The sequence below is a fragment of the Malus domestica genome, chromosome 08, assembly GCF_042453785.1.
Source record: "Malus domestica chromosome 08, GDT2T_hap1".
Taxonomy (NCBI): domain Eukaryota; kingdom Viridiplantae; phylum Streptophyta; class Magnoliopsida; order Rosales; family Rosaceae; genus Malus; species Malus domestica.
In genome coordinates, this window is record NC_091668.1 from 24,026,702 (window position 1) to 24,052,580 (window position 25,879).

The following is a 25,879-nucleotide window of genomic DNA, read 5'->3' on the forward strand; positions in this document are numbered from 1 at the left end:
CTGGCATTTAAAAGTCCAACAATTTCATCTTTAATACCGAGCTGTACTTCGGTCGAGAACCGTCGAGGAGGTTGTCAAAACGACTTGCATCCAAGTTTGATACATAATTCATGCTCGACAAGGGTACGGTCAAGGCCAAGCATCTCATGGTAGCTCCACGCAAAACAATCTTTAAACTCACGAAGTAATTGACGGAGTTCAACTTTCATGTTATGGGGTAGTAACGCACTAATAAACAATGGTCGAGGATCGTCGGCTGTTCCAAAATTTATTTCCTCTAGAGGGTCCTTAACTTGGGGCCAAGGTCGGTCGGTGCGGCCTGAACTTTGTCTAACGATAGTACCGGGCCGTTATCTTCGTAGGCCAGAAATTTGATTAAGTTGATGCCTAAGTGTGGATATTTGGAAATAGCATACCAATGGGCCAACAGGCGTTCCATCGTGGATGAAACCGCGGCCCGACGCCTTTCACTTTTGATGTCAGGCATCAGAGGTAAGGAGCAAATTGGCCAAACCGAGTCTCGCCGAATCCTGATGGACAGTTTCGACGCCTACCTCAATGGCTTTCTAAACTGATATCCGAGTCAGCCGTCTATCTTCATTGAAACCTTGTAGGGTAATATAGCCGACGTGATCATCATAATAGCGGGCCTGAATCATGTTGGTTTCAAACAGCTGAGTATCGGCTGGGTGGACCACGACCGATTTACCATCCTAAAAAATAAGGACTTGGTATAAAGAAGAAGGAATGCAATTTGTTTAATGAATCCAATCCCTACAGAGCAAAGCATTATATTCGGTCTTTGAGTCGACGATAAAAAATACGGTCATGTGATTGCGACCTGCAATGTTGACCTCTAGAGGGAGTACCCATTTGGTCTGAGACTTGTCACCGACAAAGCTACTCATGGTGATTCCTGAAGGAATGAGTTCATCGTTGGATCGTCGTAATGCTTTCATGACGAATACAGGCATGATATTGACTGTTGCTCCACAATCGACAAAAATTTTGGAGATTGGGTAGCCTTCAATATGGGCCGTAACATACAACGGTTTTAAATGCTGAAGATTAGTCGAGGAAGAACGAGGAAACAAAATGTCCAAGGCTATTTTAAGTTTATCGTCGCCGTTTGTTGACTAGTCTTCCTTAGTAGTGACGAAATCAACTTGTGTTGCTTCCTCAGCAACCACGTCACCGTCCAAGGAACTTGGTTGGTGTGTAGTCAGCTGAAATTCAGCAGGTAAAACATGGACCATACTGATTTCCATATTTTCAATGACTGAAGGGCCCATTGGATCCTGGTCGTCATCTTCCGGGGTGGTGAGGACTATAGCATCGTGTGTTGAAGCATTCGCGGCCGTATCACTGTGTGTCTTAACATATACATGCGCTTGTGCCACACAATCCGACTCTGTGTCCTTGTCATCTTCGGGCTTGCATGCATCTGGTGTCGGACTCTGCTCCTGCCGTATTTTGCGAACGCATTCCTCATAAGTGATCCGAGCATTCCTTGTGTCTAGGTAAGCGTCCAGACGTGCCACCCACTCTGTCTCATCGGCCATTAAACTGAACAAGGAGACGGCCAAAAAAACTTCAAAGTGGTATCGAAGGTGTTGAAGGTTTTCAAAAGAAAAAAGGGAGTTTAGCTGTGTCAATATCCGTGTATGGGTCAACCTCAAAGCCGAGAACCCTAGCCTCTCGAATGTGCTGGAATCTGGCTTTCATTGCTGGATAATGGTTTTTTGGATGATCTGCTCAGCATCGGGGCAAGTTAATGCCAGGTCAAGAGCTTCTTAGCAGGCTTTGGGCAACCCATACAAGTCGTTGGCTGAATATTTCTTGTGAAATTCTTTCATATATTCTAATGATTCGCTGAGAAATGGGGAGTGTAGGTTCCTCCGAACTCTGATTAGTGGTTCTTTCAAAAGTAACGGAGGCAGTTGGCTTTCGGCCTCTTTCTTAAATTGCTTGAAACGAGCTTTCATTTCCCTAGGCTGAAGAAGAAGTTTGATGCGCTTCTTAGCTGCTTCAATGGTAGTTTCGAAGTCCTGATTGGTTTCCTTCTGCCCTTGTAATTCAGCCATGATTGTTGAGGTTGGCCGATCATCTCCGCTTCCTGCCGTCTCTTTCGGCTGCCATTTAATGGCTGAAACAGGCTGGGCCGCTTGCCGTCGAGCTAAGCAATCTATACACTAACGTCGATGTTTCTGAGATTTGGAGAGCATGGTATACATGTCGGTGGGAGAATTATAGTTGTACCAACGTTGGTCATGTGGTTCAGGTGGCTTGAAGGTTTTTTGATTTGCTGATGAGCTCGAACTACTGGAATTGCAGGAATAATAATCCTCATTGTAAAATAGTGCATCGAAATCAAGGTGTCGTCTGACCGATGCAGGACCATCTGTCTATTTCCTTGGGCCGAGCCTGTCGAATACTTTCTGGTGCTGGCCTTCACTAGGTTCATTTGAAGGTTTCGCCATAATCGTCGATTGGTGTTGTGATGTTGGCATTGGCATCGGAGGCAGTTTCCTTTTGAGCTCGGTTAATACAACGCGTGCCTTACAATTGCTACACATAACTATCGGCCCGTCATTTCCATCTTCGCTGGAGTCTAACATGGACTCGACTATGGCCGGTCCTGAGAGTTCGGTGTGTGGTGCATTAGAAAACAAGTAGATCTTAAGTCAAGGTTGGGAACCTTTCTTTAAGATATGTGGTACTATTGGCCCACCATTTTCTTCATCGTTGTAGTTTAACATTGGCTCAACTATGGCCGGTCCTGAGAGCTCGGTAGGTGGCGCGTTGGAAAATAGGCCGATCTTGAGTCGAGGTTAAGAGCTTTGCTTTCGGATGTGTTGTACTAGGACAAATTCGACCTTCTCTTTTCCTTCGCTCTTCGGCAAATGGGCGTCGACCATGCCAACTGTCGCTGAAGGGAATAGATCTGTATCAACCGTCATGCATTTTTCAGGAAACTTTAACTTGCCTTTGTCAATCCAACTCTGGATATCATCACGAAATATGACACAATTGTTTGTTGCATGCTTTGTCGAGTTATGGTATTTGCAATATGTCATTCCTTTAAGTTCTTCGGTCTGGGAATGTTATGCCCTGGCCGAAGCTTAATGATCTTCGCTAATAGCAATTGATCAAAAATTGCTTCAGCCTTTGTGATATCAAAGGTATAAACTTTTGATGTCTTTGCTGTTTCTTCAGTGGCCGAGCGGGTTTTGACCTTCGTGGAATTAATTTGAGTCAATGCCTTGCACATGTATGGTTTATCTATCACTATCTTGGCCGCGTCCACGCTGACGTACTGAGATTCCTCACCTTCGGTCGACGCATAATTGACCGTAGGGTTTTTGTAAATCATCCCTCAAGATGGGGGTTTCAACATCTTCTCTTCTCGGAGAAAATAATCATATTGCTCGACATGCTAGGCTAATTCATACATATCCCGAAAGTTTGCCCCCAAAAATTTCTTTTTGTATTCTACATCGAGTCCGTTCAAAGCAAGTCTAACAAACTCGACTTCAAGGAGAGGTACTCGGCACCAATTCCTGGCAGATTTAAATCTGGTAACAAGGAAACTGACATTGGTGACTCATCAGATGCCTGAGCCATCCTTGCCAACGAGGAAACTGACATTTCCATCCCTGGCCGATAAAATTGCTCGTGAAATCTCTTGACCAATTCCTCCCAACTTTGGATGGAATTAGGTGGGAGGTTGATATACCATGCAAATGTTGAACCTGTCAATGAAAAGTTGAATAGCTGCAACTTGTGAAAATCACTGTTGACATATCCGCATTGCGCAGTGAAACGAGCCACATGTTCTAACGAGGATAAGGACGATTCTCCAGCGAAAAGACTAAAATCTAGAATTTTGAAACCTTTAGGATATTCAAACCGTTCCACGTAAGCTGGATATGGATGGATGAATTTAGAGAACTTCGGCCCCTTTTTCATGGCCAAATCAATCATCCATTGGACCTCGATCATATCGACGGACGTTACTTCCACTCTCTGGTCGGGTTCATCTGTCCTGCTACTCGATCCTCATTTTTTTCTAAGTTAATTGGCCTGAGCTGAGTAAGGATTGGCTTGGCCTGTACTATTGGTAACAGATTATTCCTTGGTGGCAATTGCCAGGAAAGATTGAATAACTTGTCGTCACAGACCTTGCTAACCAGTATTTTAAGCAATTTATTTTGTACCTCACTAGTACTGCATATCACGTCGTGCAGTTTATCGATTCCTCGACTAAACGTCTGTTCAACTGGCCGAGACTGTTCGTCAAGTCGTCTTCGAAGAAACGATCTTGTTGGTGGATCAGAGCCTTCACCACCATCCTCATCACAGTCATCCATTATCCCTTCATTTAGAACGCATGTGTTTTTTATAGGGATTTCTAGACTGCAAAGCTAACCGCCGAGACCAACTTCTTTTTCTCGGCGAGTCGCGCTTGTGGACTTAGGTGTCACGGCACTAAGGGGATTCTGTGCCTATGATACACTTTGTCCTACATTCTGAATTGGCAAATCGGTTGTTGATTTTCCCATAGTTGTTTTCTTTTTAACCGATCGTGTTTCAATTGGCATGAACTTCATAGTTTTAACACTGGGTCCCACCGGGCATGCCAAAATGTTGACCCTAAAAACTACCAAGCCTATGTTGCGCGCAAGCCGAGTAATTAGTAAGCTAACTACGTCCTTCGGTTGTATGCGGGGCATGCCAACTCGTCGGTCGAGCTCGGCCGAGAAGTAAAATTTGTTGATGTTGCGTTGGGTTCGCGGCCAACTTCTGCGTCTTACGATTACGACCGAGGAAGGAAAAGTCCTGCCTTTTGGGTTCTTGAACCTGAAGACAAGGCTACTATTCTTACGAAGTTCATAAATCGTCGTTGTCAGATTCGGTCACAGTGATGGTATTCGTCAAAGTAAACTCACGCCGAATCGACACCAAAGTGTAAAGGCACAAATACTCAAAGTGGATATATGTCTTAACAATAAACGTGGTTCGACCGTCGAAATGCCGAACTCTAAATCTCACTTAAGAGTATCCAATCATAAACTAACTCGGCTTGCAATGTGCCGAGCCTAATAACTGTAACACCTCACTTCGCCGAGAAGGCTAATGAGATGACCTCGACCAATAAGGATTCAGAAATCCTTCTCGACCGAGACTTGGATAAATAACCAGTCACCCTCAACGCAGTGCTATCTATGCCGACTGAAGATGCTGTGAGACCGGCTGGTTCTACAGTGACAGTGTTATCTATGCTGACTAAAGATATCACCGGTTGCCTTCACAGTGTTGTTTATCCAAACTGAAGGTGTGTCGGCGAAAAAGAAAAGGAAAAATGTCTCAAGGTTGTTAAGAGAATTTGTGCAGGGCAGTTGTGTGTTGAATTGGATAGGGTTTTGAACGATGCACAACCTTCTCTATTTATAGCATCAAGTACTTTCTAGATCGAGTTAAAACCCTACTCGAATTAGGACTTCTTATTCTAATCAAACACTATCTCGACCAGTCCTATTTTCACTATGACTTTGAACCCAATCCTTCATCAAGCCGGATTCACTTCCGGGTTATCAATATCTATATCTTGCCGAGACGCCTTATTGTGCCAGGATTCAATTACTTGTCTCGCAACATGACTTGGCCGGCCTAGGTTAGGAAGCCCATGAACTAAACGATCCACGGTAACCTTTTCGTAAGGCCTTCCGGGCCGAGAATAAATCTCGGCTTTTATTATCGGCCCAAACCAATATTTTGGGCCCAAACACCTTTATTTCCCAAGTACGTTAGAAACGTCCACATTTCCATGATCCCGAATTGATGGATCAAATACAAAATCTCTCTTTAACTTTCATAGTTAAAATTGAGGAAAAAAATTACACAAATGAGAACCAATTTTCAATACGACAAGTCAAAGATGTCTATGTATACCATTGACTATTCAATAATCTTACGCTTCATGATTGGCACCTCCACTACTCTTGATGTAAACGTTGCTCGACGCCCTTTCTTTTGTCACACCCTCGGTGTCGCCATCCATTGCTCCATTATTTCACTCCGACACAGCCGGTTCATTTCTTGCTCTCTCCAGCCCTACAACACTTAACATCACAGAGAAACACATATTCATTACTGGTCCGGTCCTGAGATTTCTGAATCTGTGTGTGAGGGCCTCACGTAGATATAAATGGAAACCGATCATGTTGAAAAACGTAACGCTGCCATAAAAAAGCTCCTTCTCGTTATAAGCTGCATCCTTTTATCCATAGGCACAGCTGGAGGTCCATTGGTTATGCGCCTCTACTTCATCCATGGAGGCAAACGCGTCTGGCTTTCGAGCTGGCTCGAAACCGGCGGCTGGCCGATCACCTTCATCCCCTTAGTCATGGCTTATTACCACCGCCGCAAGACTGAAGGCCCATCAACAAAAATCATCTTCATGAAGCTCCCACTCTTTATAGCCTCTGCCGTCATCGGCGTCCTCACCGGCCTGGATGACTACCTTTACGCCTACGGCGTGGCCCGACTTCCGGTCTCCACGTCAGCCCTAATCATCGCTGGCCAGCTAGCCTTCACTGCCCTTTTTGCCTTTATTCTTGTGAAGCAGAAGTTCACCTCATTCTCCATAAACGCCGTCGTGCTGTTGACTATTGGCGCGGCTGTTTTGGGGTTGAACACCAGCTCTGATCGACCAGAGGGGGAATCGAATAAGGAGTATATTGCCGGGTTTTTTATGACGGTGGCGGCGGCTGCTTTGTATGGATTTGTGCTGCCGTTGATAGAGTTGACATACAAGAAGGCCAAGCAGACCATTACATATGCTTTGGTTCTGGAGATTCAATTGGTTATGTGTTTGTTTGCTACTCTTTTTTGCACCGTGGGAATGTTTATCGACAACGACTTCAAGGTTAGTTGTATCCGGCCTGTGCTTAATTATCATCCAATTCTACTTCACATATGTTAGTGTTTTCTTGCTTGTTAATTAGTCACATATGCTTCTCTTGTGTGAGTTTCTAGACCCCAAATTTTTACAACAAGCTCTACTTAACGGTCGTACGAATAGACAGTCTAACAAGAAATATTATTTTCGACCCAAAAAAAAAAAAAAAAACAAGTGCTAATGTAATTTCCAGATATGGGTAAAGAGTTTGCAGGTAACGTTTCTCTCTTCACTAGCTATCTGGACCCCGTCTAATTGGGATAGATCACTCCTATGTGAGACCAACTTGTAACAAAACGATGATCAATACAACATAATAAGAAGAATGCTAGTTATTGTTGCAGAACCTAGTAGTTTAGGAATACAGTTGTGTAAATCGTATTGTGTCTGAAATATCTTTGTAGATTTTACCATATTTTTTAGACTAGATATTATCATATTAGAGTATTATTATATTAGAGTTGTAATTCTATTGGGGTAAAGAGTTTATTATAAGTAAAGGCACAATGGGGTGTCACACACTTCACAATTACATATTTCTATCTTTCTCTCTATTGTTATGCACATCTTCTCTTTTTATTTTTTTATATTGTTCAATAAATCAGACATATATAAATACTATTTTCCTTTGATCTTTTCTTTATCTTTTATTTTAAAGATTCTACGTGATGATTTGAACTGCCTTCTTAGTCACTTTGAATCTTTATCTTTAAAAAAAATTAGTTACACTTTCTGTAAAAATAAAGACGTGATGATTTGAACTGTCTATAAAAAAGATCATCCAAGTAAAGTTGTAGAATCTTAAAAATGTATAAGAATAGCGACACATAATAATTAGTAAATATCTTTAAAATACCAACACTCCTTTCCCAAGTGCGAAGGGAAAGTACTTATCCTCGTAGAGCCAATAGAATATCAAATATATAAAGTGGCTTTTGTTTACAATTTCGAGGAGATAAGCTTTGGTTGGCCAGCTTTCATGTTTATAGCTATCGTTAGGTAGGTGAGACGAGATGGAACGGAGTGGAAAAGGACGGAATGGAGTGGGAAGAGGCGTTCCGTCCCACATTTGGTATGCTTAAAACGGATGGAACGCGCTGTTCCACAGGACTAGTTTTGGGTAAATTTTCGTTCTGCCTCATCCCCTAGAACAACTCGTTCTACATCTGTGAAATACAAAATTATAACATCTCTGTCTCCTCCTTTCTCCTTGTTTCCATCCGAGGGCATCTTTGTTCCCTCTCCATTCCGTCTCGTTTTGTCTTGTCCCGTCCCGTTCCATCTACATACCAAACGATACTATAAAGTTCAGAAAATCCACTAGTTTTCTTTGACTTAAGATTCTCTTCCTTTGTCTTTTCATCTTCTTTCATCAGCTTCTCTTACATTTTTTATTTTGTCTTTTTTTAATAAAAATTTAATATAAGATGTTGACGTGATTTAACCGTGATCGTTTAAATAAGAAGAAAATGAAAGGAAGGTAAAAAAATAAAAAAAAATCCTACTCCGTTTTCTTTTCCTTTTCCTAGGCCTATATCCTCAGTGTACTAAAGCTCGATTACTTCATGATTTGAATTAAAGAAAACTAATGAAAATAACTTAAAAACTTTGAGTTTTAACGATAAGGACAAAATAAAGAGTAAAGTGAATAGGACTAGGTTTGACTTTTTAGTGTAAAAATATGATTTTTCATTAAAGTAAACAGTACCGTAAATTTTTAGTTAAAACTTCCTATTAATTTAAAAAGTTGTTGTACCAACTACGAACTAATAAGTTTGACTTTATTCTACTTTATCGGTTCATATGTATCAGCCATGTCATAAAATTGAGAAAATTTTGGTATTTTTTAATTACTTTATCATTATTTATAAAAGATTTTTGTTACTTAAGTTTTTGTACAATTTAATCTCATAAAAAAAATAATAAAGGGCTGAATGAGCGTAGAAAATCAGTGGTATATAAAAAAATATTTGCTTGGTAAATGGCCTAATTTATTTACTACTTTTTTCAGGTTATTCCAAGAGAAGCAAGAAACTTCGGTCTGGGGGAAACCAGTTACTATGTGGTGCTGGTATTTAGTGCTATACTGTGGCAAGGTTTTTTTCTGGGAGCCGTAGGAGTCATCTTCTGCGCCTCATCTTTGTTTTCTGGAATTCTAATTGCCGTTTTGCTCCCCGTAACCGAGGTCCTAGCAGTTATTTTTTACCATGAAAAATTCCAAGCAGTAAAGGGAGTCTCTCTTGCACTCTCTCTCTGGGGATTTGTCTCTTACTTCTATGGTGAGATAAAACACAGCAAGCAAGAGGAAAAGGGAAAGCAAGCCGAAATTTCAGAGAAAAAGAAAGAAACACCAGAAGTAACACAGGTTCCTCAACAACTGGAACCCTAGCTTGAACCCTAGCTAGTCTGTAGTCAAAAACCCTAGTTGGAGTTTGAGAACGAGGGAAAGGCCACCTCTGCCGTTTGGCATTTACAAATTCTTCTATATTTCGCTTTGTTTGAATCATTTTCCTACATTGGTTTTCATATATTAGTTGATTGTAAATAAACTGTTATTAGCACTCCAAAAATTTCATTTTCTACTTTTTACAAGTATATTTTTCTTTCAAATTATAAAAAATTTGGAACGCAAAATGAGATTTTTAAAGTGCCACTCACCGTTCTCATTATAAATTGTAAATTATTAGGGAGCTTTGTATGCGTTAAAGAACATGGAAAAACCGTCAACTTTTTAAGCTTTACTTATGTGTACAAGTTTTGATTAATTATAAAAAATTAAAAAAATTAAAAAAAAAATAAAAATCTTTGCCGGCCGTATTCTCAATAATTTCTCAAAAGAGTAAGGCCATGTTTTGATTCTTTATCTTTTCATTTACTTTTCCTCTCTAATCTTAGGATGACTAAGGTCAAGTCTTCAAATTGTTTAAGACATTTATTTAAGTTAGCTACCAAATCAATAGTTAGTATTTTAGTTTAGTGATAACAATTTTATAAATTTTTTTTTACAAACGATAGGATGTACCACTAAATAGATCTGAAATAGACTGTATATTCTAAGTTAAGATCTAGCCAGCTGTAGTTGTTGAATTATCACTTCTAGGTTGTAATATAACTAATACAAAAAGCATAAATCCCCATCTCCATATAATAAGGATTCAATCTCGTAATTTGAACCGTTCATTTTTCACATTAATGTTTGTCGTTGTTGTCCAAGTACTAACTATCAATGATACAATGATACATAGATATCTACAATGAGCACTTGTCTCTTTGTTTTTTTACTCCGTGTTCTTTTTTTTTTTTTTTTTTTTTTTTTGTCGAATAGGGAGGTTTGTCTAAAACATAAAACTGATTTTTACAATGCCCTAAAGTTTAAGTAACGGGCGTCTTGCAAAGAGACTATTTCAAGTTTTATTATCATTTTGTTGTGCATCTAGAAATGGCATGAGCATGTATTTTTTACATAAGCATTCCCAAACGGGTTCTTAGAAGCTACAATCAATGGCGAAAATAAACACATGCACCACTCTTATTCAATAACTTTTTTTTCGTCAAGGGCTCATAAATACTGCCCGAACTTGTATAAACGTATGTTAAACATTTAAAACAGGGCATATCGTTTTTCAATTATAGGTCACCAAAATATTTTGCAATAACATTTCCTTTACGTAAATCCTCAACAACTCCTTTACGTAAATCCTCAACAACTCCAATTAACTTGTACGAACGTTCATCCTGCAAAAAGTAAAATAAAAAAAAAAGAAAGCAAGTTAACGATCAACCACAGAAAGCTGCTTCACAAGTAGTAATAATAATGACTACAAATACTAATCTTCAGTAAACATGGAAACACTTCAACATCAATGAAAGTTCAAAGAACATAGTAAGACCTATACAAACATATGGTGAAATCATACATACCAAGGCCCGTTTGATAATGAAAAGACCACGTAAGTAAATTACTTAGCCTCATTGGCATAGGAGAGACTGGTTCAAAAACCTAATTTTAAGCTAAGGGCCCGTTTGATAACCATTTCGTTTATAGTTTTTGGTTTTCACTTTTTCTACTTGAGATATGGGGTAAGAAGAAGGGATGGACGAAGAATGATGGGAGAGGGGAAGTAAAAGGAAGAGTGAAAGAAAACAAATCATTGAAAGTAAGAACAACTTAAAATAGTTTTTGGTTTTTGGTTTCTAGTGTTCTTTTTTTGTGCCTTTCCTTGTTCATTTCTTCTACATCTCTACCACCATCCTTTATTCCACTCTTCTTTATCCCTGCTTATCCCTGTGTAGTTCCCCTCTATCACTAACACAAAAAGTGAAAACAAAAAACGAAATGGTTATCAAAATGGCCTGAAGCTTACTACCAATATCAACACCGAAGTATCTTAAATGCTTGTTACCAATCTCGATAGCTCCGTATCTTGCTTGATAATTAATTATGTAACCAATAATAAAAATGTTATATATACAATAAAAGTGACCACTAAAAGAAAAAATTTCAGTGTGAAGATTGAAAAGAAGTTCAATAATTAGACAACCATTATTTTCAAACTTTCACATTGAGAAGTTGCACTTCTATACAACCAATTGAGAAGTAAGATTAAAAAGGACAGCAGCAAAAGGGTGGGGAATATATTGACTAGCCGTGAGAAGATTGGTACCTTTAATTAACAGGAACTCCAAAGAATGGGAAAGACGGCATTCTCTATATCACTGTAAAGTGGTCTATGTATCTCGATCAAAATTGCCTGGGGCCAGCATTGAGCCCATGGATTTGTTCAGCAACAAAAGGATCAATACGAATATCGAGAGTTGAAGCATAAACCTAGGCTCCGAAACACGTTCAAGGATTCTCTGAAACCTGTAAGTTCAACCAGTAGATAGCTGCTGATAAAGCCTGTTATCCAGTTAAAGATAATCATCATTATCAGAAAGTGACTAAAAGATTCACCAATACTTAGCCCGTATTTCAGTTAATTGATGTATGCTCATTTGACTTCACCAAGCCGTTTTGAACATAAAATTCACATGTCGAGCATTTTACAATGCCTTCCACCAGTCACATTTAACGAACATGAATACAGGATTCAGATTGACACAAATTAAGGACATGCGGTTAAAATTCTTCATAATAGAGAAGCATGAATTTTGAAATGGTTAAGAAACTAAAGGGGTGATAAGTGTATCTTACCCTAGAATCTAATACGTGGCTTAAACACTATCACATTACACAAGCAACCAAGTACTGTTATAGATGTTTATGTTTCTGAGAGGGAAAAAAAGCATCACATAACAAGCATTTTACGAGTAGATGGCCTACCAATCTCTTTTGTTGGAATTGGAAGTACCGTCTCCATGAATAATTTCCTCCTCCACAAAGTCTTCTAATATAGCATTTTGCTGTTCGTTGATTTCACTTTGTAAAAAAAATAAAAAAAAGATGAATGGGATAAAAGCATTCTCGTAGCTCACAAATGTAGAACTAACTGCAATGTCAAAAAACCATTAAACCGTTTACCAAAAAAAAAAAAAAAAAACCACTACACCTAGAACTGCAGTTCGTTAAAGTACAGTAATATAGAACATGATATCAGTCTTAAAAGGTACTTATCATGCAACAATAGGGCTTCCTCTACATGTCTGTAAAGACTATGTATACAGCTGTGTAGGTAGAAATTAATCTAGAAGCCCTACGACAGCCAACACCAGGAAAAAAAATTGACAGAAAAAGTGTGTACAAGTTCCAGTGAGGCCTTAGCCTGTGGGCCAGTAAGATTTTGAAATTAAAAATTTTAATTTGTAAATATCAGTTACAAGTTTAACCAAGAGTATGCTAGTCATTGACTAAAAAAAAAAAGAGTATGCTAGTCAGTCGTCTCTGCCAGATTATAACACAAATCATTCACAGAGCAAACCAGCGTTGGTTGTTAACTTTAAGTTCAACTTAGGTTTCTGAGCACGGGGGTAAACCAGCAAGTAGAACAGTTTTCACTTGATCAGACCAACGTGCATTTTCGTAAATTTAAACAGTTCTTTAGGGGAAAAAAAAGGATAAGTCCAAGTATATAAACAAACACCAACTAAAACAAATGTTTGGACTAAATGATCTAAAGGACTCAAGTAATAATCATATTACAAATGTAATATGTGAGTAAACAGTGCCAAAAACAAATGTGCAAACAACAAAAAAGGAAAGCATTAAGACGTAAACATATAATATACATAATTATAAAGACAGCTTACGTGGGAAATTTAACTCGGAATCGCACATATTGATCTCCATGCTTAACTAGAAAACCATGTTTTGGCAGTCCTGCAACAACCTTCTGGCTAAGCAAATTTCAATAAAAAAAAGGGTACTAAATTTTAAGCATTAAAAAGAATAGTTACCTTTGCCTCTGAGTACCAGGTGTTGTCCAGGCTGAACCCCCTTTGGTATCTAACAGGTCCATAATTACAAGGAAGAGTCAATTTGATGTAGGATCAAGAAGAAAGTGGAACAGAGAGAAATATGAAGACAAGCGGAATGGAAAGAGAAAAGTACTCAATAGGCAAAACTGAAATCCAATCACAAGAAGGAGCCAATCCATATGGTAAGTCAGCTAATAAAGTCTCATTAGGAAGCACCAATAACTAACTCACTAAAATAAATATTCAGCCTAATTCACAATCAATCATCTGACCCTAAACAAATAAGAATGTCACCACAATGAACGTCATCATAGAGAGAACTGGGCGGTGGTAATATTAGGCAACGCACGGATGATCAGTTTCCCAATTTAACTACATTTGTTTCTTTTAACATACAGCATATTGGGTTTAACTCTCATTCTTTAGTATTTGTTTTAGTACTTCAATCCTCATATAAAATTCAATAAACGCCCTACTGAAGAAGCAAAGAACATAAAAAGCTGCCGAGACTGACATACAACACGTTAGATTCCTGACCTTAACAATATTTTATTTTATTTTCAAATCAGCAGGATGGAGAGACTCCAGCTATGTTGCACGGACACTCCAAAACCCCGAAGTATCGGACACCCGGACACAGCTCCGACACAGCTCGGATATGGTCAAGACACGGCAGGGGCTTTTTTGTAAATGTAAAAGACATTTTCAGGCAGTTTTGTAAATATTGAAACTTCTAAAACCCAAAGTTTGCCGACCTCCTTTTCAGTCCTCTTTCTCTCCAATTAGAGACCATGATCCTTAGTAATGATGACAATGAAGTTCACGAGAAAATTGAAAGAGAGACTTGAAGATCATTGAGACTTGAATCCTGTGTTGTTTAATTATTATGTTTGTGTTGTTTTAATCATTATGTTTGTGTTTTTATTATTATGTATGGTGAATAAATTTGATGAACACAAGTACTTTGTTATCTATGAATTCAAAGTATTGTTTTTAATATATGTAATATTTTTACTATATTTTAATCGCTGTGTCCTAGCCATATACGTTCCTTACTTTTTGAGATTTGCCGGGTCGCCGTATCTGTTTCCTTGTCTGTGCAACATAGGACTACAGAGCTATACTGCATCTTATACTTAGCTTATACCATATCGTACTTGATAAAGTAGTCAAGATCCCTGAACCCCAAACTCATGCCATGTAGTTGAGCGTACTTCATAAACTATGCAAGTTGCCTAACAGAACTAACAAAGACCACTTATTCGAGTGGCTACACAGAAAAGGTATTCGCAACAAAGTTTCAAGTTAACTAGATACTGGAGGCTTAAAATAAAGAGAAAACTCTTACTTTTACTTCTATCTTCCCAGATAAAGTTGGTACCTCAACCGTACCACCAAGAATAGCCTGAAATATTCAAACATTCACCATCAAAAGTAATATTTAACGCCTGTAGAAAAAAATATTTACTGGGGGTAAGGCTAGCCGACATTCACCTCTCCCAGACCCTGCGTAAAGCGGGAGCCTTGTGCACTGGGTACGACACGGGACAACAGGACAACGAAAATTGCCTTCAATGCCTACTGGAAAATAACTTGCATCAGATACTTTATCCATTTTTTTTTTTTTTTTGAAGTACAACTAAAATAATTAGAGCAAACATGGAAGTCCCCAAAAGAAACAATAATGAGGATGCTAAAAGAATGTTGGAAAAGATAAAGACAGAGATAATATCATATGGTACAAAAAGGAAAGCACCAGACGTTGCCAAAAGAAAATATCTCATCATGTAGACGTAGAAACAAGGTGGCTATTAGGCATATGAATGCAAGGAATCATCCTCGCTTGTGTAAAGCTAATATTAGAGTCCACATAAAGATCCGCACCATCTCTAGCAAAGATAGGATCTTCGTCAACCTGCACCAAAGAGAAACAGAATTTGACAGGGCATATCAGGATACGCATTCACAACCATACTAGCTTCTATACAATGAGTCACTTGAATGCAAGCCTTCATTGGGTCAAGTTTAAATTATCATATAAAGGTCGTACCCAGTGCACAAGGCTCCCGCTTTAAGCAGGGTCTGGGAGAGGTGAATGTCGGCTAGCCTTACCCCCATTTATGGAGAGGCTGCTCCCAAGTCTCGAACCCGAGACCTACCGCTCATGGGTTCGAGACTTGGGAGCAGCCTCTCCATAAATGGGGGTAAGGCTAGCCGACATTCATCTCTCCCAGACCCTGCTTAAAGCGGGAGCCTTGTGCACTGGGTACGACCTTTATATGATAATTTAAATTATCATATGCTGTGATAAAATTCCAGAAGCTTGACACAATTCCAGTTTGTCCTCTTTTTTAGGGCGAGCAAAGGATTAAGTCCTCCACAACATTTAGGTTATGGAGCAATATTCCCTAATCCTCTGCATGACAAGCAATATTCCTGCAACAGGTAGATAAATTAAACACCAACAGTATGACTTGCGTCCATCAATTAACCAAAATAGTTTTCTCATTGGGAATCAAGTTAAACCTTGATTATTTGGCCCGATCCTTTACACGTACTGCATGTTGATGTGAATGGAGGAACTGTAACCTGGTAGGAGATTAAACTTCAGAACAGACTATTGTAGTTAATAATTTGTCACACTTGTAGAATGACAAATATAAAATAACATAAAAGTCATCTGCTCAAACTGACTCCTTTTAGAAGAAATATTTCCATAATCATCATCAACGTAGATGTTTAAGACTTACTCTCCCAATACCTCTGCAAGTAGGACAAACTTTGGTCTTGGCATTTAGTGGATAGCCACGCCCATCTTCATTATGAAATATAAGGTACTAGAGAAATTACTTATAACAAGGGACAAATTGTTACATGGAAACCATGAAAACGAACAACGCAAAATAATGAATCCAAAATGTGTGCAAACTTTTTGACAATAATCTTGTTTGAACTATTGTTTCTCATTGGGATTATAGAGTGGAGTTATTCATCACTCTCCTGACAGCAGGGTTTTGCTTAATGCCATCCGAATACAATTTTTTGTCATAATGGTTCTAATCTACAATCATTTCTTCTTTCACTCGTGTTCTTTTCTATCCTAAGTGATAGCATGTTGCTAGTGTACTTCGTTTGGGAACTTATCAGATTTGTGATTTGGGGAGGGAACCTTAAAATGGATTGTAGAGTCCAAAATCTTGGTGTTAATCCAGAATCAAAGATAATAGAACTTCAAAAGCCAGAACCTTGAACTCTGACCAGACCCGACCTTGGACTCTGACCAGACCCGACCTTGGACTCTGACCAGGCCCAAACTGTACTTCAGATACAAACCCCGATGTCCAGCCACAGACCCCTGAACTGGAACACATATTCTAGACCCCGTAACCTGGACTCTAACAAGAACGAGAAATTCCACTTCCCAACGTGAAATATCAGTCACACATAATGAAAAAATCGGAGTCCAAAAAGTGGTTTCTTATACGACTAACCAACAGAATTTATACTAAATATTAGTCATGATTCTTAATTTCTATACAACCAAATTATATATATATAAAAACAAAAATAAAATAAAAAAAGAGTATAAAAAGAAATCCATTGTCATATAAAAGAGAAAATAAATAGATAGTCATCTATATTATGGTCAAAGGTTTCCAAAACACACAATGGTTTTAATTTTTGAGATATATGTTATATTTAAGAGATTTCCTATTAAAAACCACAATCGGATCTTCAAACATTTAATCTACTCACAGCACGAATCACAGGGAACATGTGAAATGACAGAGAGATGCTTTGTGCATCCTCTAGCAGCTTCAGGGAAAGAAAGTGACAACTCCACCTACGAAACACATTCAAAACATTAATCATTTCAGCTTGGAAGTACACAACGCAAACCACATGATAAATGTAACCATAAGCGAACCAAGTTTACCTGGATATTTGATCCAGCTTGATCGAACTCATGTTCAAAGATCTGCAGTATCAAATGTCTATCGGAGTAAGATTAATGATTTCAACAAGCTTCAGTAACAAGCTGCATTAAGTTTTATGATAGAACAGGAACTGAAATACCTCTTGAAATATTTTATGGAATGAACTGGAAAAATTAGTTTCAAAACCATATCTAAACCCCTGTGCCCCAGCACTACCGTGACTTTGATTCTCATTTCTAAACCCCTCTGCACCTCCAGCAGTATATCCTACGTTTTCCGACCCACTTGAGCGCATCTTCATTGAACAAAAAGAACAACCGACTCAGATCAAAAAACAGTATGTGGGATTAAGGATTTTGATTGCAAAGAAAATATTAAACTTTTGATGGCACAAGTAGAACATGCACACCACCTTCTTCCAAGTAGAAGCAAAATAAAAAGTGAAAAAGGGAGTAATCACAATTGAGTACTTACCAAAATAGATTCAACTTTTAAACTACAAAAACTAGCTAAAACAATGTGGAGGTGTTTGTGTGTGTATGAGAGAGAAAGAAAGAGACAGAGTTATTACCCTGTCATATTGTGCCCTCTTTTCAGGATCTTGCAAAGTCTGGAATTAACAATGAAAAAAATAAGATTAACGCAAACACTACACACCAAAATTTATGATTGCTTGGCGACAGCTCCCTTAAAATTCATATAGAAATAGAAGTTTGGTAAAATGCAACCCGGCCACAAGTCAAACCTCATAGGCATCTCTTATCTCTTGAAAGTTTCTTTTAGAAGAAGGATTGTCCCTATTTGCATCTGGATGGTATTTCTTGGCAAGCTGCATACATAACAGTGTCAAAAATTACCATACTGTTTATTATGGAGAATCCCTCAACAAGTTACTCTATAATCAGATAAGAGTGCAAAGAAACACGAATAGGGAAAGGAGCATTATTGCACATTTCACATTCCAACTTAATACTTCGTACAATATTCATTCGTATCGAAAAAGTTCCTCTCACAGTCCACATCCAACCAGAAATTTTTAATTTAAACATGCAAACTCATTTTAAACTGAACCAGACGCTGAACTAACATATTAAGTTTCATTGTATATGGTGAATCCTCTATGCAATGCAATAGCCTTAGCCACGATATTCTTTCTATACAAACTAGACCTCAAAATCACACCCAAAATCCTTCATACATGCAACTGCAAATCCGAAAACTGACCGTGCGAAAAGCCTTTTTAATCTCATCTCCGCTTGCATTTTTCGAAACACCGAGAGTCTCATAATAATCTCGTTCAGGTGCGCGGCAAAACCCTGCAAAGATAAGAACTTTAAGCCTTAAACCCACAAAATTCTGGTTGCCACCACTCCAGAGCTCGAACCAATAGAGCTATAATGTGCGAAAACCTGAGGCATGGAAATAACGATTTCCCAATGAGCTAGCCAAACCAGCCACCGCACCGCCAGAGCTCGAACCTAAGTTCAAAAACCATAGAAATTAAGAACGATTCCAACTTCTCCTACAATACCTACAAAACAGTCAGGCACGAGCAGTAAAAGCAGCAGCAAATAAGCTCACCAGGTGTTGGATACAATGCCTTATTGAACCAGGAGTGGCCCCTATGCCAATCAACTTGAACAATAGGCGACTCTGCCGCCACCGCCACCGACGACACCAAACGCCTCCGCAACTGCATCCCAATACATGAAATTCTATGAATAAAGCAAAATTCATGAAGAAAAACAGAGAATCAGTCTTCGAGCTTCGCGTCGCTCACCAGGCCAAGGAAGCTCCATTTTAGCATCCTTTTTTACAGAGGTGTTTGATTCCGCTACTGTGATCGATGAAGCTCCAGAAGTAGCAATTCGGTAATTTCACCCTCCGCCGACTGGGTTTTCTTTCCGTACTTTGCGAGCCCCGGGGGTTTGAGTCCTTAACGAGCACAGACGGTGCCGTTTTGGTGTTACATATTCGTTTCAGATATTCTGGGACAGGGACCCACCGGGTACACTCCTGGATCTTCCTTAAACCCTGCTGTGAACTCCGCCGTCGTGGACTTCCATGGCTTGGCCGTGTGCTCGTCGCCGGCCTGAGATGGTGGTCCCGCATTTCGCAAGCTCGGCAAGGCGGAGGCAGCTGTCATCTCTCTGCTCTTCGTCCTCGTCTTCGTTTTCGTCAGGTGATGGGCGCAGGGACGACGAGCTTCAGAGCAAGATTTTGGGGCTGAGAAAACCGGTTTGGAGCGCGACCACCGTGATTCAGAATTGGTGGTCGACGGAGGTCGCAAGGTCTGCGTTTTCGAACTCCGCGGCGTCTCCGTTCAGCTCTTGAAGTCTAAACGCTTCGGCCACGCTCTCAAGGTTTCAATTCTTGTTCTGTTTGCTCAAAAATGCTCATAAAATTTGTAAATTAGGTCATTCTGCAGAGTTTTTTTTCAGATTAAAGTTCTCAATTTCAAATTAAAGTTTGGAAATTTAGTGAATTTAGAAAGAGAAGGGTAATAGATTGCTCATCTCCGTAATGCAATGGTTGATGGGGTTAGTTTTGAATTTGTAGATTGTGTTTCTGTTGATATCAGGTGCTAACATGGATGGAAACCCAAAACGATTTTCGAACGTTGCCAGGTGATCATGCAATGAGGTTGCAGTCGACCATAAATGTGAATGGTATGTTGGAAGCTGAAGAGTATTTTGAGCAACTTAGCACTGCTTCAAAAAAAGCTGCTTGTCTCCCTCTTCTTTGTGGTTATGTTGTGGAGAGGGACACAGAGAAAGCTGAGGCACTAATGCTGAAGCTTGGCGGGTTGGGGCTCATTGTGAACCCTAACCCGTATAATGAGATGATGAACCTGTATATGTCCACATCTGAATTTGGGAATGTGCCCCTTGTTGTACAGCAGATGAAGAAAAACAAGATCCCCTTAACTGTTTTATCCTATAACCTTTGGATGAATGCGAATGCCAAGCTATCCGGGTTTGGTTTGGTGGAGATGGTTTATAAAGAAATGTTGAATGATAAGAATGTTGAGGTTGGATGGAGAACTTTGTCTACTTTAGCTTGGCGAAGTTAGGTGATATTGTAGAAGCCGAGAGGATTTTTATGGAGTGGGAATCCAATTGCTTTAGGTATGATATTCGAGTCTCCAGTGTCCTTGGAAGCATATGTGGAATGGAATGACTGCGAATGCTGAGGCCTTGCATCTGCACACATTGGAGAAAGGCGGTTAACCAAATTATAAGACATGGGAGATCCTTATGTAAGAAAGGTTGAAAAGCAACATGGACAAAGCCATTGAAGCGATGAAAAAAGGGTTTAGTGTGTTGCAAGATTGTCATTGGAGGCCATCGGATGATACTGTAATCGCCTTTGCTGATTATTTCGAAAAGCATAGGAACATTGAGGATACAAATTGGTATATTGGAGTTATCCATTTATTTGGGTTTGCAAGTTTGACATTATACAAATCACTGCTTAGAATGCGCCTTTCTGCTCAGAGATCAGCCTCTGACATCCTGAAGATGATGGAGGAGGACAAAGTCGAGATAGATGAAGATACTTATGCCCTGGTTCAAGCCTTCAAGGTGTGACTAACTGTACCTCGAAAAACTTCGGCAATAATTTTAATTTTAATATTTATTGATTTAACGTATTCATTTATGTTATTTTATTAAAAAATATGGTAAAAATACGGGTAGATTCATTTAACTTGCACTACAAGAAAAGTTGTCATAAGTAAAACCCAATTGGTTCAGTATCAGAAAATTCAGAAACCACACTCAACCTTTAGAGCTTTTTCTGTTAAGAAGGTATTGAATCACGCCAATAGGTTGGACTGCTGAAGGACTTGAACGTTAGAAGAGGCACCCGGGACTTTCGTCTAATGAACTAGGTATTTAGATTGCATAATGCTGAATCACTGATTGCAATTTCCTCAGTTCTTATCTCAAAAGGGGCCCGGCTTCTCCAAGTATGAAAGAAAGCAAAAAAGACCAGACCTTTTCCAACTTGATTAATTCAAATTGATATTAGATGTGTATGATTTCATAGTGGCCTCATACTTTCTTTTTGGTCTTGCTGCAGATTGGGTATATAGGTTTATACTGAGATTGTTTCTTTCTGTGTCTGGTTGTCTTGGCTTGTAATTAAAGTGGGGCAACTTTTTCATATGCTTTTATAAAAGTTATGCATTAGTCGTTCATACAATTTAACCACCGTCTTTTTCTATTTAATTTTACCTGGCATTTCAAAGTGTGGCACAAATTCATCTGTAGCCGTCTCCAATGATAAATGAGAGGAGTTGATGACCCTGTAGAACCGATCAAGATTCAAGAATTGCTCACTATTGACGGCTGTGCAATGATTTTAAAAGAACAAATTTTGAGATGCATTGTTGTTAATTTTGCAGAACTAAGGAAGCTTTGTGGCTATACTACACCAGAATGTGGAAGTGTGCAGGCTAACAGTTTAACGACTTATACAAGGGGCAACAATGCATCAAATCTTAGGATGGGGATTTCGAATGCTTATAAACAAGGTCAGAGTACGCAGTGCAACTTAGAGTGGAATGAACTTGAGAAATTGAGTCGCATCTACGCTGATTGGATTGAAGATATGCCACTTCTACATGACTCATCAAGAAAAGTGGAGTGCTACTCGAGTTTAGTATGACATGTGTAAGGGAATAGATTAGTTCTCTATAGATATACGAAGCTTCTTGTAATTTCCTCTAACACCTTCCTTTTGTTAAGTGAGTGTGGGATTGACTTCGATTGTGACCCGTAGCCTAGTAAAGAGGAGATGCTTCATACCCAAGAGCCTACAACGCCAGATTTTAAATATCTTGATTTTCCGTATCTCTGTTGTGTAGGGATTTTAGCTGTTATCTTCCGAATTTTATGCACATTGTTATTGTAAAGACATATTTTCAGTTTACAAGATACGGTGTGGCACTCACATGAATGCAACTAGCAAAAATTAGTTTGGCTAGTGTGAACTATGTCAAATCTTATTTTCAAGTGCAGATAACCTCAGAAAATTGTCCTTTGGCTATTTGTGTTCTTGGTTCTCAAACGTGTGCGTCTGTTTGTGTGCATGAATTTGTAGTCTTCTTGCAAACTAAAACAGGGACTTAAACCCCTGTCGTGTTTGGGCCCAGGATGGCCCCTTCTGGATATCTTTGGTTTCAGATTTAGTAACAAGAGGTCTTAGTCTTCACATGCAGAAACAGTAAAAGAAACAGAGACTTCCTTTAAGATTTGATGAACATCAGAATATACATCGGTAGGCCAGCAGCCATGATATTGGTAACAGGTATTCCATATTCGTCTCTTTGGAACTGGCGCTGGTAAAGCTCCAGACGAATTTCTGCCTTTACGCTTAATTTCTGCCTTTACGCTTTTGATGACCTGCACTCAAACTCTACACCTCTAGGATGGAAAGAATCACTCAGATGTTGTAGATATATCATCTCTGAAGAATATGAAACATGTTGATATCCTTCACATTGTGGAATATCCTAATTTGGACGAATTTGAAATTTATTGTACAGAACGAGCACCTAATGATCCTCGGATGTCAATGACGACGAACGACGAATCACATGTGCTTCCTTGGCCTTCAGTTTGTACAAAATGCAATCTTGGGAGAAGAATGTCCAGCGCTGAAGAAGCTGCCACTTAAAGAGGACTGAAGCATTCTACGTCACTTGGCCGACAATGGTGCCCGGAGAGTCTGCTATGAATTGTATACAAGTAGTAGATACATGATTTTCTTATAGCCCAATGTGAGGTTCAACAATAACAATATACACAAAGCTCAAAATATATAGGACCGTAAAGTGAACGAAAAGAATCACAGAATATGGTAAAAATACGGGTAGAATGCTTGAATTTTATATGTATTTTTGAAAAATGTTTGTAAATGGCGTGTTTTAAACGTGAAAAGCATGTGCTTAGGTGTATCGTACGTTAGAGTTATAAAAATTGTACAATTTAACGAATCATTAATATGTGTATGGAAGTCGGCATTTTTTTTAATTCGTACAAGTGCTTGTATAATACGCTTATTATACGCTATTTACTAACTGTGGTAAACAGTTGTGCATGGTAACTTAGGCTTCCTATGAAGGCTCACAGGACAGGTTAACGCTTCTCTGACTGTTGGTTGGTGAATCAATGACTCGAAGGAGCAATTGTTCATGAAAGATATAGGTCCAATGATTCGGGGAAGTTGCTTCTTTGTTACTTAAAGTTGGAGAGAAATATTTATCCAATAGTCTCTCCTCCTCCAGTTTTCTAATCCATACAGTAAGGGACGCAGCACCTGTGTCAGTGTGTAGATTATTATGGAAGATAGCTGCATCTTGGGTCATTTTCCTTCACTGCGACCGAGCAATCAACAGATGAAATGTTTGGTCATGATTTTTAAGGTATTATTTTCCCTGATATTATTTCTTTAAAGCGCTGCTGAAATGCAAACATTTTAATTGTATTTTACCAATTTATTGATTTATGATACCATGAATTGAGCTGATGCTCATTTTATTCCTCGCACACAACCATTTTTGTGAATGAAATGATGATAACAATCTGCAGGGACCATCGAGAGATGGCACCGAACACTTCAACTTGATGCTGCTGTCAAAATCTTGTGAAACCCTCTGTTGTGCTCCAGCAATTTATCTTGAGGGGGCACGCATTCTTTGAGAACAGGAGCCTCGAGAACTCTTCCAAACCAAGCGTTGAGCAGAGGCATGGTCTCGGTATCAATCAGGTTTACGTCTGCTATCTCCTCGACGATTCTAGCCCACAATCCAATCCACCCAGCAGCTATGTCCACAAAGCCAACGGTTTCTCCTCCGAAGAAGTCCTTTCCAGCAAGGGCACTTTCCAACGTCTTAAGGTTCTCTCGCGCTTCTTTTGCCGCCTTCTCTTTCTCCTCCCCTTGGTTGGTGAATGCACTCATAATTGCCGGCACACACTGAAACAAACAACAACAAATGGTCCGTTTGAATGCTAATTCACCCAGTTGGTGCTTGTGAATATTATGAATGAAAGATTATTACTTGTTGATCAAGATAGCTCATTCAATTACCTTTTCATCGATGAATCTGGCCCAGAAGCGTGCCTGTGCCCTTTCGTAGGGATCTTGCGGCAGGATCGGATTGTGCTTCCACGTCTCATCGATGTATTCGAGTATAATGAGCGATTCCGCGACCGGCTTGCCGTCGTGCACAAGAACGGGTACTTTTTTGTGGACGGGGTTGTAACGGAGGAGCAAGGGGCTCTTGTTTGGGAGGTCCTCTTCAACATACTGGTACTCAATCTCTTTGAGTTTCAAAGCCCATTTTACTCTGAGAGCAAAAGGACTTGCCCAGTACCCAAGCAATTTCACTGATTCTCCAGACATTGTTCCAGTTTTGTGGCATCATATTCCCAATTCCGCATGCCAATTTATAGACAGAGTTCAATGATTTCTTCTTTTATCTTTTGTGACGTCATTGCTGATGTCACGTAAGCCAATGATTGAGTTTTCTTTTTTGTTTTATTTTTATTTTTATTTTCCTTCTTTTTTGACCAGACGAATTTTCTTGCAGTTAAAACTTTGAGTTTGACCTGCAACGTTTGAGATGGAGACGGCTTTGACTTGTCGTAAGCGACTTTTCTCTTCTAGCTTCTTCTATTATGTTATTCGGATATATTATTATTGCAGTGTTCCAGTTGGATTTGGATTGTCTGCCCTTCCCATCTCTTACCCTCCTCATGCCCTCCTATTTATGTGGTCACGGTTAAGCCACGTCAATATTTTATATTCTCATTACTTTTTGTCTTATTATTTCTATAAAAAATCAATATAAAATGTTAACGTGGTTTAATCGTGACCACAGAATATAGGAGGACATAGGAAGGGCATGAGATGGGGAGGGCAGAGAATCCAAGTCCGTTCCAGTTTAGGTAGATAGATGTCTTTTGGTCATTGGTTACTGTGTAATCAATGTCGCATCAGCCAAACTTTTAGAATGTTTGTTAAGTGGTTGAACGAGTTGTTAGGTGATTTGTTAGTTGCTTTGTGGTTAAGTAAGTTTGTAATATTGTGTATATAACGTACTTCGTATTGGTTTGGATTTGAGGTACTTTTAAAAGAATCAGGTATCAAAAAAATCTAGGAGCTTTTTTGTATTTGGTAAACATTCAACTTCAGCTTTTTTTCACAATTTTGGATAAAAAAAAGCTAAAAGTTCAAAGCAGCAAAAGCTAGCTTTGAAAAACCAACTTTTTTTGCTTCCACAGCTTCTGTGCAAACCTAATTTGCAAGAGACGCTAAGCCCTTTAATGAAACTTTCAAACACCCAAAATGACATTAAACAATTAAATAATTACACATAATACCAACTGGAAAACATCGCTAACTTCAATTGGGAGGTCGTCCTTGTCGATCCCGCCACAACGCCGTTCACTCCTAGCTTCAACAATCACTGCTATTGACCTTGAATTTCATACCCGTAGGACGTTGTTTCTGCCTCTGTCCTTCTTCCCATCTCTTGTTCGTCCTATCTCACTCCTAT

General features: G+C 39.2%; 4 protein-coding genes and 1 long non-coding RNA gene across 17 annotated transcripts; 3 read left to right on the forward strand and 2 right to left on the reverse strand.

The window, feature by feature from the left end:
• Window positions 1–5,827: 5,827 nt before the first annotated feature.
• On the forward strand, window positions 5,828–9,556 carry LOC114823107 (purine permease 3-like). The gene is made up of 2 exons (XM_029098459.2): window positions 5,828–6,928; window positions 8,973–9,556. Exons 1-2 carry the CDS (start codon window positions 6,209–6,211, stop codon window positions 9,348–9,350), a joined length of 1,098 nt encoding a protein of 365 aa, XP_028954292.1. The 5' UTR covers window positions 5,828–6,208; the 3' UTR covers window positions 9,351–9,556.
• Window positions 9,557–10,463: 907 nt separating this feature from the next.
• LOC114823109 (chaperone protein dnaJ 1, mitochondrial-like) lies at window positions 10,464–19,270 on the reverse strand. 13 transcript variants are annotated; one of them, XM_070827268.1, is made up of 19 exons: window positions 19,094–19,270; window positions 18,895–19,006; window positions 18,723–18,791; window positions 18,538–18,629; window positions 18,059–18,142; window positions 17,885–17,923; window positions 17,453–17,608; window positions 17,313–17,354; window positions 17,132–17,219; window positions 16,126–16,190; window positions 15,902–15,964; window positions 15,260–15,290; window positions 14,916–14,953; window positions 14,724–14,841; window positions 13,355–13,403; window positions 13,208–13,277; window positions 12,285–12,380; window positions 11,626–11,825; window positions 10,464–10,696 (listed from the first exon to the last, which is right to left on the reverse strand). In XM_070827268.1, the coding sequence occupies exons 1-14, from the start codon at window positions 19,118–19,120 to the stop codon at window positions 14,758–14,760; spliced, it is 990 nt and encodes a 329-aa protein (XP_070683369.1). In that variant the 5' UTR covers window positions 19,121–19,270; the 3' UTR covers window positions 10,464–10,696; window positions 11,626–11,825; window positions 12,285–12,380; window positions 13,208–13,277; window positions 13,355–13,403; window positions 14,724–14,757. The 13 variants fall into 13 exon arrangements, with proteins under 13 accessions (XP_070683369.1, XP_070683370.1, XP_070683372.1 ...); XM_070827269.1 differs by having other exon boundaries at window positions 11,626–11,861; XM_070827271.1 differs by having other exon boundaries at window positions 14,724–14,780; window positions 14,870–14,953.
• Window positions 19,271–19,501: 231 nt separating this feature from the next.
• On the forward strand, window positions 19,502–22,365 carry LOC114819232 (pentatricopeptide repeat-containing protein At5g27460-like). The gene is made up of 3 exons (XM_029098461.2): window positions 19,502–19,676; window positions 19,895–20,897; window positions 21,722–22,365. The coding sequence occupies exon 2, from the start codon at window positions 19,907–19,909 to the stop codon at window positions 20,384–20,386; it is 480 nt and encodes a 159-aa protein (XP_028954294.1). The 5' UTR covers window positions 19,502–19,676; window positions 19,895–19,906; the 3' UTR covers window positions 20,387–20,897; window positions 21,722–22,365.
• A 1,429-nt stretch (window positions 22,366–23,794) lies between these two features.
• LOC114823108 (glutathione transferase GST 23-like) lies at window positions 23,795–24,927 on the reverse strand. The gene is made up of 2 exons (XM_029098460.2): window positions 24,409–24,927; window positions 23,795–24,294 (listed from the first exon to the last, which is right to left on the reverse strand). The coding sequence occupies exons 1-2, from the start codon at window positions 24,721–24,723 to the stop codon at window positions 23,938–23,940; spliced, it is 672 nt and encodes a 223-aa protein (XP_028954293.1). The 5' UTR covers window positions 24,724–24,927; the 3' UTR covers window positions 23,795–23,937.
• LOC139198471 (uncharacterized) lies at window positions 24,687–24,969 on the forward strand. Its single transcript, XR_011584001.1, has 2 exons — window positions 24,687–24,827; window positions 24,911–24,969. It is a non-coding gene; the product is annotated as an uncharacterized lncRNA (long non-coding RNA).
• The last annotated feature ends 910 nt before the right edge of the window (window positions 24,970–25,879 follow it).

What these genes read in the sequence shown, in the direction of transcription:
- LOC114823107 (XM_029098459.2), top strand. Translation starts at nt 6,209, where the DNA reads ATGGAAACCGATCATGTTGAAAAACGTAACGCTGCCATAAAAAAGCTC. An exon ending in TTATCGACAACGACTTCAAG is followed by an intron (nt 6,929 to 8,972) that starts GTTAGTTGTATC and finishes TACTTTTTTCAG; the next exon opens with GTTATTCCAAGAGAAGCAAG.
- LOC114823109 (XM_070827268.1), bottom strand. Translation starts at nt 19,120, where the DNA reads ATGCTAAAATGGAGCTTCCTTGGCCTG. An exon ending in AATGGAGCTTCCTTGGCCTG is followed by an intron (nt 19,007 to 19,093) that starts GTGAGCGACGCG and finishes ATTGGGATGCAG; the next exon opens with TTGCGGAGGCGTTTGGTGTC. An exon ending in TTAAAAAGGCTTTTCGCACG is followed by an intron (nt 18,143 to 18,537) that starts GTCAGTTTTCGG and finishes TTATGTATGCAG; the next exon opens with CTTGCCAAGAAATACCATCC.
- LOC114819232 (XM_029098461.2), top strand. Translation starts at nt 19,907, where the DNA reads ATGGAAACCCAAAACGATTTTCGAACGTTGCCAGGTGATCATGCAATG.
- LOC114823108 (XM_029098460.2), bottom strand. Translation starts at nt 24,723, where the DNA reads ATGTCTGGAGAATCAGTGAAATTGCTTGGGTACTGGGCAAGTCCTTTT. An exon ending in CCAGATTCATCGATGAAAAG is followed by an intron (nt 24,295 to 24,408) that starts GTAATTGAATGA and finishes TGTTTGTTTCAG; the next exon opens with TGTGTGCCGGCAATTATGAG.